This window comes from Schistocerca nitens, chromosome 2, assembly GCF_023898315.1.
Source record: "Schistocerca nitens isolate TAMUIC-IGC-003100 chromosome 2, iqSchNite1.1, whole genome shotgun sequence".
NCBI classification, from domain to species: domain Eukaryota; kingdom Metazoa; phylum Arthropoda; class Insecta; order Orthoptera; family Acrididae; genus Schistocerca; species Schistocerca nitens.
Window position 1 is genome coordinate 703,417,183 of NC_064615.1, and position 13,276 is coordinate 703,430,458.

The 13,276-nt window shown below is 46.6% G+C and overlaps 1 protein-coding gene across 1 annotated transcript in view; it reads right to left on the reverse strand.

Moving 5' to 3' along the window:
- Positions 1-309: 309 nt before the first annotated feature.
- LOC126235275 (gastrin/cholecystokinin type B receptor-like) overlaps positions 310-13,276 on the reverse strand; it is a 118,788-nt gene continuing 105,821 nt past the window's right edge. Inside the window, exons 8-9 of the mRNA XM_049944004.1 lie at positions 12,025-12,270; positions 310-938 (exon numbers count right to left, since the gene is read on the reverse strand). Coding sequence (XP_049799961.1) covers positions 310-938; positions 12,025-12,270 — 875 coding nt within the window. The remainder of the gene's footprint in view (positions 939-12,024; positions 12,271-13,276) is intronic.

The following is a 13,276-nucleotide window of genomic DNA, read 5'->3' on the forward strand; positions in this document are numbered from 1 at the left end:
GCCAGGTTTTCTTTACAGGCTTTTGCATGTATTATCACACTTACAATATGAGTGGTTTAAAAATGGACATAGGTGTCCAAAACTAGTGCCCATTAAGAAATACTTCTTAATGAAACTTATGACAAAGGTGTAACCTTTTATTTCAGTTACTTCCTTCGTGTCGCCCTGTTCTAAATGGTCTGTGGAGTATGTGTCATAGTCGTTTACATTGGTCCCAGTAAAATTTCGCCTTAATGATCACAGACTGATTTAGGAAATCTATGTTCTTTATTAAGGATTGTGAAGTTCACTACAGGTGGTGTGTGGGTGTTAGGGCTTCCAGTTGGCGGTCCTGTGCTCGGCGTCGTAGTAGGGCCCGCGAGGCACGATGGACGGCGGTCTGGGCGGCTCCCTGGGCCTGCTGGGCTGCTGCTGACACTGAGGGTCCGCGCCGGCCCGGCACGGCCGCGTCAGCCAGCTGCGCACGCGCGCCACCGCCGACAGCGTCTCGTTGAAGAAGCAGTACAGCAGCGGGTTGACGACGCTGTTGAACAGCGCCAGCAGGTTGACGCCGTAGCGCGCCAGCCACCACGCGTACTTGTCGCCGGTGCCGGCCGCGTCGTGCACGATGTTGAACAGCCAGTTGGGCAGGCGGCACACGAAGAAGAGCACCATCATGACGATGATGCGCCGGAAGGAGCGGATGTTGCGCACCGTGTGCGGGGACGTCTTCTTGGCGGTGGGCGCGCGCTGGAAGGGCCCCGACGGCGAGGCCACGCCGGTGGCGGTGGCGGTGGCGGTGGCGGTGGAAGCGGCGCCGGCGGCCGTGCGGGCGCGCCCGCTCAGCGTGTCCGAGCTGCTGGTGGCGTTGTTGGAGCGGTTCGCGTCGCCGCTGCTGTTGGACGTGGTGCCGTCTCCGCGGTCCTTGCCGCAGCGCGCATTCTGTGCGCCACAGGCGGCTGAGGCAGAGAGATAACACAAAGAAAAAAATGGTTCAAATGGCTCTAATATATGGTACTTAAGGGGACACAGTCGCGAACAGGCTAAAAAAATCGAATTTTTTTTAGTCTTAATCTATGCTCCAATTATTTGGCTACAAAATGCCGTTTGTTTCATACAAATCTGATTATTAGATTCGGAGTTATTAATTTGTTTGTGAAGCATGGTAACTAGCGCCACGTCCATTTTTGCTGTGTCTTGCGCAGTAGTCAGCATTGACTATAGTACAACAATCATTTATGTTCCACGGATATAAATACTCTTTATTTGGGTTGCAAGAGAGAAATGTTATTCTGATGTTTGCCAGCCTGTCTGCATTGTCGACTATCGTTTGTCAGTTTCTTCACCCTAGTTGTTTACGTTTTGGTCATACAAATGCAATGATTTTGTGAAACGTTATAACACAATGGCTAGAATAAGGAAGTTTGGATATAAGCCTAATTTTCGTGGAAATAAATATGTAAAAATAAATCGCGAAACTGCTAGTTTTGAACAGAGGGCAGAAAATAATGTTGAAAGTGAAGTCAGTGCGAGTGTCAGTGCTTCAAGCAAGAAGCCTCTAGGTGCTGCCGGTTTTCCAAGTGCCTCTCATATGCGTGACAATGCAATATGTGGTGTGAACAGTGTTTCTGTTGTTACTGACACAAACATTCTGATCTCCATGAGGTTATTACGTGAACTTATCGAAAAATACACAAATTGTAAAAACTGTGGTGGAAACGTTACTTTACACGAAGATGTGGTGAAAACCAAGGGAATTGTTTGTAATTTAGTTTTGACATGTTTGGAATGTAGCTGTACTGCCAATACAATATCACCCCACGTAACAAGAAGCAGACTGTATGAAAACAATATAAGATTAGTGTATGCACTTAGATCTATTGGAAAAGGGCGAAGTGCAGGTGCTGTTCTTTGTGCAGTGATGAACATTCCGGCACCTCCAAGAAAGTTTGATGTTTACAAGAAGACTATTGGTGCAGTTGTAGCTTAGGTAAGTGAATCTACAATGTTGAAAGCAGCCAAAGAAGCAGTTCAGTTGAATGATACGAAATCTGACCCAAGGCAAATTTCTGCTGGTTTTGATGGCAGTTGGCAGAAACGTGGGCATACATCCCTAAATGGCATTGTGTCAGCAACTTCTTTTGATACTGGGAAGGTTCTAGATATTGAAATTATTACTAAGTTCTGTGACATCTGTAGCAAAAATCCCACTATACAACATGTGTGCAAAAAGGACTATGATGGTTATAGTGGAGGCATGGAAGTGGCTGGTGTTGCTAACATTTTCAAAAGGTCTGTGCAGTCAAGAGGTATCCTCTATACAGACTATCTTGGGGACGGAGACAGTAAGGCTTATCAGAAAGTGGTAGAAGATAAACCTTATGGGCCTAGAGTCAAAATTAATAAACTGGAATGTATAGGACATGTACAGAAAAGAATGGGATCACGACTTCTAAAGATATATAAGGAAAGAAAGTTAGGTGGTAAAGGCTGAAATAGACAGGATCCAGACTTATTATGGTATGGCCATTAGAAATAACTGCAACAATGTAGAAGCAATGAGGAGAGCCATATGGGCTATATTCTTTCATAAAATTTCAGCAGATGAGGAACCACAACATAACCTTTACGAACGGGGACCTGACAGCTGGTGCAAATTCAACAACCCAACTACATATTGCCCGCATCTCGTGGTCGTGCGGTAGCGTTCTCGCTTCCCACGCCCGGGTTCCCGGGTTCGATTCCCGGCGGGGTCAGGGATTTTCTCTGCCTCGTGATGGCTGGGTGTTGTGTGCTGTCCTTAGGTTAGTTAGGTTTAAGTAGTTCTAAGTTCTAGGGGACTGATGACCGTAGCAGTTAAGTCCCATAGTGCTCAGAGCCATTTGAGCCAACTACATATTCCAGTTATAAGCACAAACATTCAATTCCAGAAAAAATCCTGCTAGCTGTGAAACCCATTTTCAGAGACCTTAGCCAACAAGAGCTCTTGAAAAAGTGTCTCCATGGAAAAACTCAAAACCCAAATGAAAGTTTGAATTCTGTCATTTAGACAAGGCTACCAAAAACTGAAAAGAAACACTAAAATTTGGTGCTCATGATGCAGTGATGTGCTTCAATGCTCGTGTGTCAAGGAAGACTGATGTACACTCCTGGAAATTGAAATAAGAACACCGTGAATTCATTGTCCCAGGAAGGGGAAACTTTATTGACACATTCCTGGGGTCAGATACATCACATGATCACACTGACAGAACCACAGGCACATAGACACAGGCAACAGAGCATGCACAATGTCGGCACTAGTACAGTGTATATCCACCTTTCGCAGCAATGCAGGCTGCTATTCTCCCATGGAGACGATCGTAGAGATGCTGGATGTAGTCCTGTGGAACGGCTTGCCATGCCATTTCCACCTGGCGCCTCAGTTGGACCTTCGTTCGTGCTGGACGTGCAGACCGCGTGAGACGACGCTTCATCCAGTCCCAAACATGCTCAATGGGGGACAGATCCGGAGATCTTGCTGGCCAGGGTAGTTGACGTACACCTTCTAGAGCACGTTGGGTGGCACGGGATACATGCGGACGTGCATTGTCCTGTTGGAACAGCAAGTTCCCTTGCCGGTCTAGGAATGGTAGAACGATGGGTTCGATGACGGTTTGGATGTACCGTGCACTATTCAGTGTCCCCTCGACGATCACCAGTGGTGTACGGCCAGTGTAGGAGATCGCTCCCCACACCATGATGCCGGGTGTTGGCCCTGTGTGCCTCGGTCGTATGCAGTCCTGATTGTGGCGCTCACCTGCACGGCGCCAAACACGCATACGACCATCATTGGCACCAAGGCAGAAGCGACTCTCATCGCTGAAGACGACACGTCTCCATTCGTCCCTCCATTCACGCCTGTCGCGACACCACTGGAGGCGGGCTGCACGATGTTGGGGCGTGAGCGGAAGACGGCCTAACGGTGTGCGGGACCGTAGCCCAGCTTCATGGAGACGGTTGCGAATGGTCCTCGCCGATACCCCAGGAGCAACAGTGTCCCTAATTTGCTGGGAAGTGGCGGTGCGGTCCCCTACGGCACTGCGTAGGATCCTACGGTCTTGGCGTGCATCCGTGCGTCGCTGCGGTCCGGTCCCAGGTCGACGGGCACGTGCACCTTCCGCCGACCACTGGCGACAACATCGATGTACTGTGGAGACCTCACGCCCCACGTGTTGAGCAATTCGGCGGTACGTCCACCCGGCCTCCCGCATGCCCACTATACGCCCTCGCTCAAAGTCCGTCAACTGCACATACGGTTCACGCCACGCTGTCGCGGCATGCTACCAGTGTTAAAGACTGCGATGGAGCTCCGTATGCCACGGCAAACTGGCTGACACTGACGGCGGCGGTGCACAAATGCTGCGCAGCTAGCGCCATTCGACGGCCAACACCGCGGTTCCTGGTGTGTCCGCTGTGCCGTGCGTGTGATCATTGCTTGTACAGCCCTCTCGCAGTGTCCGGAGCAAGTATGGTGGGTCTGACACACCGGTGTCAATGTGTTCTTTTTTCCATTTCCAGGAGTGTATTAAGACTCTTGGGAACAAAGGATGGTATCAATACTGAAAGGGGACTGAAAAAGATTAACATGGACCGTATGGGTTATGCTGATATTTCTGCAGGAAATGCTACCAAGGAGGCCAGGATAGCCAGAAGATCAAAGAAAGGAAGAAAAGAAGATAAAGATCAAGAAGCTGAGCCACGGTATAGCTCTGGAATGTTTTAAAAGTGTGTCTGTATGACATTGTACATTGCTTTCTTGCATGTAAAACTTTAATACCATTTTCCTCAAAACTACATTTTTTGACCTTCTGGTACACTTTTCTCAAAAACTATGACTGCTACAGACATCAGACTTACAGTATCTCTTGTTAATACAACGATGATTAATTAGATAAAACATAGACCAGTAGTGATAAAAAGAACAGATTTACAAGCTCCAAGGTGTTTAGAAAAGTTTTAATTTTTTGTCTTGTAGAAAAAAATGATTACTCATGAAATATATAAAATACATTAACCGTTTTTTATGTGATTTGAGAATGATGTTTCAGCTGTACACTGTAAAAGTTTCAGGTCTTTATCTCCATTAGTTACTTCAGAAAGTGTACCTGACGTTTGCTCGTTTTAGCATTGATTCCTTATGGGAGTTCCCTCGCGACTGTGTCCCCTTAACATTTTAGGTCATCGGACCCCTAGACTTAGAAACTACTTAAACCTAACTAACCTAAGGACATCACACACATCCATGCCCGAGGCAGGATTCAAACCTGCCACCGTAGCAGGCGTGCAGTTCCGGACTGAAGCGCCTAGAACCGCTCGGCCACAGCGGCCCGCATAGCACAAAGACACCTAGGTCACGGCAGCTTACCGTCTCCTTTTCTTTTTTGGGGGGGGGGGAGGGGGGAGGTGACTGGGAACTCATTAGTTTTGCGGTGAGTGACGAAACAGGTTTGACATTTCACTCTTAAAACTATACCTGAGTTGTGACCTCGGCAGAGCTCATTTCAGTACGTAGCCTGACTTATAGGTGCTACGGAATTATTTTCCGGCGTATCCGAAGGCAACACCAATCAGAAAACACTATTTGATCAAAGTATCCGGACACCTGTTGGTAGACATTACTATGGGGTGTGTCCAACCTTCGCCTTTATGACGGCTTAGACTCTACTGAGGGAATGTCTGTGGGCGAATGGCAGCCCGTTCTTCCGCAAGAGCCGAAACCGGACAAGAGTATGGCGCTGCACGTTCGGGTCTGGACTGAAGTAACCCCAGAGGTGTTCCATTGCTTTCGGGTCGCAACTTTGGACAGGCCAGTCGGTTTCAGCAATGTTATTGTCCACAAGCCGTTGCCTCAGAAATGCTCCTTTATGACAAGGCGCACAGTCATGTTGATACAATCATCGTCTCCGAAATGTTCCTCCAATGTTCGCAGTCTACAAATCTGTAGAATGAAAAACACTCCGTACCCTAAGACTACTTCCTCGCTACTTAACTGTTGACACTATACATGATGGCAGGTATCGTTCTCCAGACATTACCAAACCCAAGAAGTTCCATCGCAGTGTCATAGGGTGCAGCGTGATTCTTCACTCCAGATCACTCGTTTCCATTGATCTACTGCCCAGTGTTGTCGCTCTTTACATGTGAAACGTCGCTTAGCATTGAGTGTAGAGACGTGTGGCATATGAAGAGCTGCTCGCCGTTATACCCCATTCTTTTTAACTCCTTACGCTGTCCGGAATTCTGGTAGCGCTTTGGAATATGCGAGTTCATGTGATTTCTTGCAACCACCGTCCACAATGATCGTCAGTCAGTGACGGTCTGTACATTTGGCCTACCTGGTCTTGGTTTAGCTGTGGTTGTCCCTTCCCGTTTCAACCTCACAATCGCATCAGCTACAGTCGACTCTGGCAGCCTTTGGACGCTTGAAATGACCCTGTTGCATTTGTTACTGAGATATCATCTAACGACTAGTCTATGTTCGAAGTCACTCAGCTCTCCTGACCGACCCATTTTGAAGTTGCTGCTTCTCCACTGACAATACCCCCCCCCACCGTGGCTGGCTGGGTGAGTCGCTTCAAAAGTGGAAGGAACACAACGGCATACCACCTCTAACAGGATCATACCTATTAAAGCACTGTGGTGATAAACCTTAGATCACTGAACACTCGTAAAATTTACAGTTGTAATTGATACCAATTCGCAGTTCCCGAAAATCTGGTATTGTCAGTATATGGCGTAAAACAGGACATTTTGTACTTATTTTGCATGTGACAAACCGTTGGAGAGTTTGTAATTGTAATTAACAAGTTCATAAACCATAAATTATGATGATTGGTTGCTCTGAGGAAGGCCGCTGTAATACGGTCGCAATGTCAGTTTTACAGTCCGTAGTTAAAAGTATGTTTTATAAGGACGCGGTACAACACCCAGAAGAATTTTAATCATCCTGACACCGGCCGTGGAAGCTTACATAGTTGTATGAATTACGACTTCCTTTGAATATAATATGTAGTAGTAAAATTTACGATGGTTTGGTAACAATTTAACATCCCCCCTTTAGTTTTCTAGTGTTAAAACAATCTTTGAATTGATGACTGCTTTACTTATGGAGTTCACATAGCACTAGTTTCCAGTGTGGAACTGGCATATCGTTCTACAGAGTCCATAACTATCACTACTTCTGACGTCACCTTCGAATAACGTAACATGGAAAGCATGACCTGCCGGCCAGAGTGGCCGTGCGGTTCTGGGCGCTACAGTCTGGAGCCGAGCGACTGCTACGGTCTCAGGTTCGAATCCTGCCTCGGGCATGGATGTATGTGATATCCTTAGGTTACTTAGGTTTAATTAGTTCTAAGTTCTAGGCGACTGATGACCACAGAAGTTAAGTCGCATAGTGCTCAGAGCCATTTGAACCAGCCAAAGCATGACCTCAGTGTCGACGTATATAAATTGTCTGATCTGTTAGTGTGCATTATTCTGGAATAATTCACATCACTGTTCCATTGGACTGTATAATAAACGATCCTGCTCACGTAAATGATGACCATGTGTCCCGCCGTTTGGCAAGTGTACACTAAGTAATGTATTTTGTTAGGATCTGAAGATGGCTTGCATATAAGCAGAAACTAGTAATGATTAAAACTGTATATGCGACCTTGACTATTCACAACTTGAACAAAACAGCCTTGTCAATTAATAAGAATACTCTATTAATCTATACTAGACTGCCTTTCACATCTCTTATTAAGGAGTTTTTAGAAAGTGACTGTGACCTAAGTACTCGCTCGCACGGAGGTGTTCTTGGGGTAATTTGTTTCGCACTCGACACGTGTGTTGGACACATAAGAGGGTCATGCAATGTATTACAATGTAAAATGAAGCTAAAAGTTTAAGATACGTGCTTAAAAATGATATAAGGTTGAAACTGGTCGATGGCACAGATAATAAAAAGAATAAAGCCTATTTGAATCATTATTTCATTCTCAAAACATAAGAGGACGTCTGATAGTAGTAGTACCCGTCGTCCACTGTTAACTCAATACGTGAACATTTTTCACCAGCCTCAATACTTGCATAGGCAATGTTTTTTTGACCAAAAACCAGTCTTTTTCTCACAGGATATCGCTACATGCAGCTGCCTGTACAATGGGGGAAGAAGTAAACTTGTTTTCAAGTGTAGGCCGTGCGTGTGATGTCATTTTACGGTGAGAAACGTTGTCAGCACTGGAAGCTGCTAACCGAAATGCCGACCACCACAGCGTAGTTACTCTTAACATTGGACCTCTATCATAGGAACGACGCACTGAAGGTGTGCTTCGTGGCGTTGGTGAAAAATATCTGTTGACCGCAACTTACATCTTATGGTTCCTAGGTATCCCGAGGAGAATGAAACAGAACTGTGCGCTGACTTTTTCATGACAACTGAAGGGGAGGTGGGATGAAGGGCTATCTTGACTCAGACGGTCAATTTGCCCTTTGGCGTCCATTACAAAAAAGTTGCAAACCGTCTAGCACCGTGATCCGTGAAACAGGTGGGAAAGATGACACGTGGAACGAAAACGAAATAAATGGTGTCGGGTTTTCTTCACCGATGACTGCAGATAATGGTCGTCTTCAAAGACTGTGAACGTGATCGGCTACACATGCAGGTCTCAGGCATGGAGTCCCCACTCTTTCCAAAATGTTCAAATGTGTGTGAATTGCTAAGAGACCAAACTGTTGAAGTCATTGGTCCCTAGACTTACACTACTTAAAGTAATTTATGCTGAGAATAACACACACACACCCATGCGCGAGAGAGGACTCGAACCTCCGGCGTGAGGCGCCACGCAATCCGAGAGATGGCCCATCGAACCACGCGGCCACACCGTGCGGCCCCACTGGTTTAGAAGCGGGATGGATCAGTCATTTTTTCGACCAGTATCACGTACGAACGTCTCGCATCATTATCGAGAATAATTTGAGGGGTATGCAGTAACGGTACAGGAGTCTCAGACCTATTTTCAGGCCTACTGTCTTTCAATACGATAGTGCACTAGCATGCCGCGCTTATCTCTTGAACAGGAGGCAGAAATGAACCAGATGGCATATGGTAATTGGTGACGTGAACCCTAATGAGTGGATTCGGGAACAGTTAACCTTACAGTGGTTTGTTAAAAGGAACAGTCTTCATACACTTGATGGCGCAAAGAGAGCCCCCAATCAAGGAGAGCGATAGGCTGAAGCAGTGTCTCGACAGCATGCCGAAAATGATCCAAGTATATTGCGAGGGACGTTCATTAAGTAACGCAACGCATTCTTTTCTCGGCCAGTTTCGGTTTTAAAATGTACGGAATTTGTCGTGGGACATCATGAAATGTTCCCGCGTCAGCCCCTATAGTTTCATGAAGTTCCGATAGGTGGTAACTGTATAGTGGCCTTCAAAGTGGCGTCTGTAACGGATATGAGTTCCATGGAGAGAGATGTCAGAGCATCGCAAATATCTACATGCACTTACGGAATGTCTACGGAGAACTGGCAGTTAACAAAAGCACGGTGAGTCGTTGGACGAGGCGTCTGTCATTATCGCAACAAGGTCGCGCAAAAATGGCCTATCTCCCGCGCATACAGCTGTAATTCCTGCGGTGTAGGAACGTACGGACACTCTCATTCGAGGTGATCTACGAATCATAATCAAACATCTCACTGCACAACTAGGGGTTTCTGTTGGTAGTGCTGACACACTCGTCCGTCACTTGGAGTACTCAAAGGTCTGTGCCCGCTAGGTTCCTAGCCGTCTAACGGAAGACCATAAAGAGCAACGAAGGGCCACGAATGACAAATTGATCGTGAGTATTTTTTTGTCGAACATCGTCCAGGTGATGAAACATTCGCTTATCAAATGGCTCTGAGCACTATGGGACTCAACTGCTGAGGTCATTAGTCCCCTAGAACTTAGAACTCGTTAAACCTAACTAACCTAAGGACATCACAAACATCCATGCCCGAGGCAGGATTCGAACCTGCGACCGTAGCGGTCTTGCGGTTCCAGACTGCAGCGCCTTTAACCGCACGGCCACTTCGGCCGGCTTTCGCTTATCACTTCTACCAGAAAACGAAACGGCTGTTCGCGGAGTGGCGCCACATCGTCTCTCCTCTGAAGAAAAAGTTGAAAGCCACACTCTCAGCCGAGAAAGTGATTGCTACTGTTTTTTGGGACTCTGAAAGCGTTATTCTGCTTAATGTCCTATCTCGTGGTCCAACGATCAACTTTGAAATGTATCGTGCTACCCTCAGGAATTGGAGAAACGACTTCAGTGTGTCTGTCGGTACAGAAATGCAAACGACCTCGTCCTTTTTCATGACAATGCAAGGCCTCACACAAGCGTGCGCACCCGAGAGGAGCTCACAAACCTTCGTTGGACTGTTCTTTTTACAGCCCGGATCACGCACCTTCTGATTTCCATCTGTCTGGCGTAATGGAGGATGCACTCCACGGAAAGCAGTACATGGATGGTGGGAAGATTATCGAGGCAGAAAGACGTTGGCTTCCACGTCGACCACTAGAGTGGCGCCATTCAGGCATATAAGGCGCCGTAGTAAGGTGGCGCAAGGCCGTCGCATTGAACGGAGATTATGTTGAAAGAATAGGGTGTTGTACAGAAAAGAGTGGGGAATAATGTGGTGTATTGGGATCCTGAATAATACCTACCAGCTTTGAGAAAAGAAATGTTTGCATTACTTATTGATCGCCCCTCAAGTAATACACAGGATACGCAGGAGGTATGTAGTACTACTAAGCGGAAGGTTCTGATATCGCAGATATGCAGCATCGGAAAGAATGCTTTCATATTGATTGTTTTTTGTTTTTATTGCGCAGTAGTATTGTTGTTGTTGTTGTGGTCTTCAGTCCTGAGACTGGTTTGATGCAGCTCTCCATGCTACTCTATCCTGTGCAAGCTTCTTCATCTCCCAATATCTACTGCAACCTACATCTTTCTGAATCTGCTTAGTGTATTCATCTCTTGGTCTCCCTCTACGATTTTTACCCTCGACGCTGCCCTCCAGAACTAAATTGGTGATCCCTTGACGCCTCAGAACGTGTACTACCAACCGATCCCTTCTTCTAGTCAAGTTCCGCCACAAATTTCTCTTCTCCCCGATTCCATTCAGTACTTCCTCATTAGTTGTGTTATCTACCCATCTAATTTTCAGCATTCTTCTGTAGCACCACATTTCGAAACCTATTATCTTCTTGTCTAAACTATTTATCGTCCATGTTTCACTTCCATACATGGCTACACTCCATACAAATACTTTCAGAAACGGCTTCCTGACACTTAAGTTTATACTCGATGTTAACAAATTTCTCTTCTTCAGAAACGATTTCCTTGCCATTGCCAGTCTACATTTTATATCCTCTCTACTTCGACCATCATCAGTTATTTTGCTCCACAAATAGCAAAACTCATTTACTACTTTAAGTGTCCCATTACCTAATCTAATTCCCTCGGCATCACCCGAGTTAATTCGACTATATTCCATTATCCTCGTTTTGCTTTTGCTGATATTCATCTTATAACCTCCTTTCTAGACACTGTCCATTCCGTTCAACTTCTCTTCTAGGTCCTTTGCTGTCTCTGACAGAATTACAATGTCATCGGCGAACCTCAAATAATTTATTTCTTCTTTATTTTTCTTTTATTTCCTTTACTGCTAGGCTCAATATACAGATTGAATAACATCGGGGATGGGCTACAACCCTGTCTCACTCCCTTCCCAACCACTGCTTCCCATTCATGCCACTCGACTCTTATAACTATAGAGTAGTATTACTATCATTAATTTCGTAAGACTTATGCTTTCATTCTCAACTCCTTGGAATGTACCTCCTTTCACGTATGCAGATATGCCAGCGGTGCAAATACTTTTTCTCTGCAGTTTATGTGAAGTAACTGCTCGAAAGAAAGCAGATCGTCTGTCTCATAGAGCCGTCCTGCTCGATTCGGCCGTCTCACTTACGGGCAGAAGCGAAAGGCTTCCTCTTCCTCCAGACGAAGCTGGCGACGACGGCGTGCAGGACGAGGAAGGCGAGCAGCAGCGGGATGAAGATGAAGCCGAAGAGGACGCGCATGTAGGTCTTGCCGCTGGCTTCGGTGCTCTCGTAGCAGCGGTCGAGCAGCCGGCAGTCCGCCGGCCGGCCCCCCTCCATCACCAGCACCAGCGTCAGCGTCACCTCGTACAGCGACACCGAAGGGCTCGCCACGCCTGCGGGATGGCGCAGTGCCACATCACTGTCCAACGTAGGCTAGTTTCCAAAATGGAAAGACTCAACGGAACTTAAAAATACTAATACGACCGCAGAGTAAATTTCTAATACATTAGTGCAGTAAGACATTATTACACGCCAACCAGCGACGCTTCAATCTTCTTGTATACACGAAATGAAAAGAATGCTACTTTCAGGTCACTAAAGTCATTGTATAGGGATAAGTACTTTTACAAATGGCGATAGTATCGCAGACACAAGGTATGAAACGACAGTGCATTGGTGGAGCTTTCATTTGTACGCAAAAGATTCACGTGGAAAGGTTTCCAATGTGATTGTGGCCGTATGACAGGAATAAACAGACTTCCTACACGGAATGATAGTTGGAGCTAGACTGGCGGAACTGTCAATTTCGGAAATCGTTAAGAAATTCAATAATGCCGAGATGCCGGCCGCGGTGGTCTAGCGGTTCTGGCGCTGCAGTCCGGAACCGCGGGACTGCTACGGTCGCAGGTTCGAATCCTGCCTCGGGCATGGGTGTGTGTGATGTCCTTAGGTTAGTTAGGTTTAAGTAGTTCTAAGTTCTAGGGGACTTATGACCTAAGATGTTGAGTCCCATAGTGCTCAGAGCCAGCCAATGCCGAGATTCATACTGTCAAGATTGAGCTAAGAATACCAAATTTCAGGCATGACCTCTCATTACAGACAACGCAGTGGCCGTCGGTCTTCATTTAACGACCGAGAGCAGTGGCGTTTGCGTAGATGATAATGATGATGACGTTTGGTTTGTGGTGCGCTCAACTGCGCGGTTATCACCGCCCGTACAAATTCTCAACCTTTGCTCAGCCCAATCTCGCCACTTTCATGAATGATGATGAAATGATGAGGACAACACAAACATCTCGAGGCAGGTGAAAATCCCTGACCCCTTCGGAAATCGACCCGGGACCCCGTGCTCGGGAAGCAAGAACACGACCGCGAGACCACGAGCTGCGGACCGTTTTC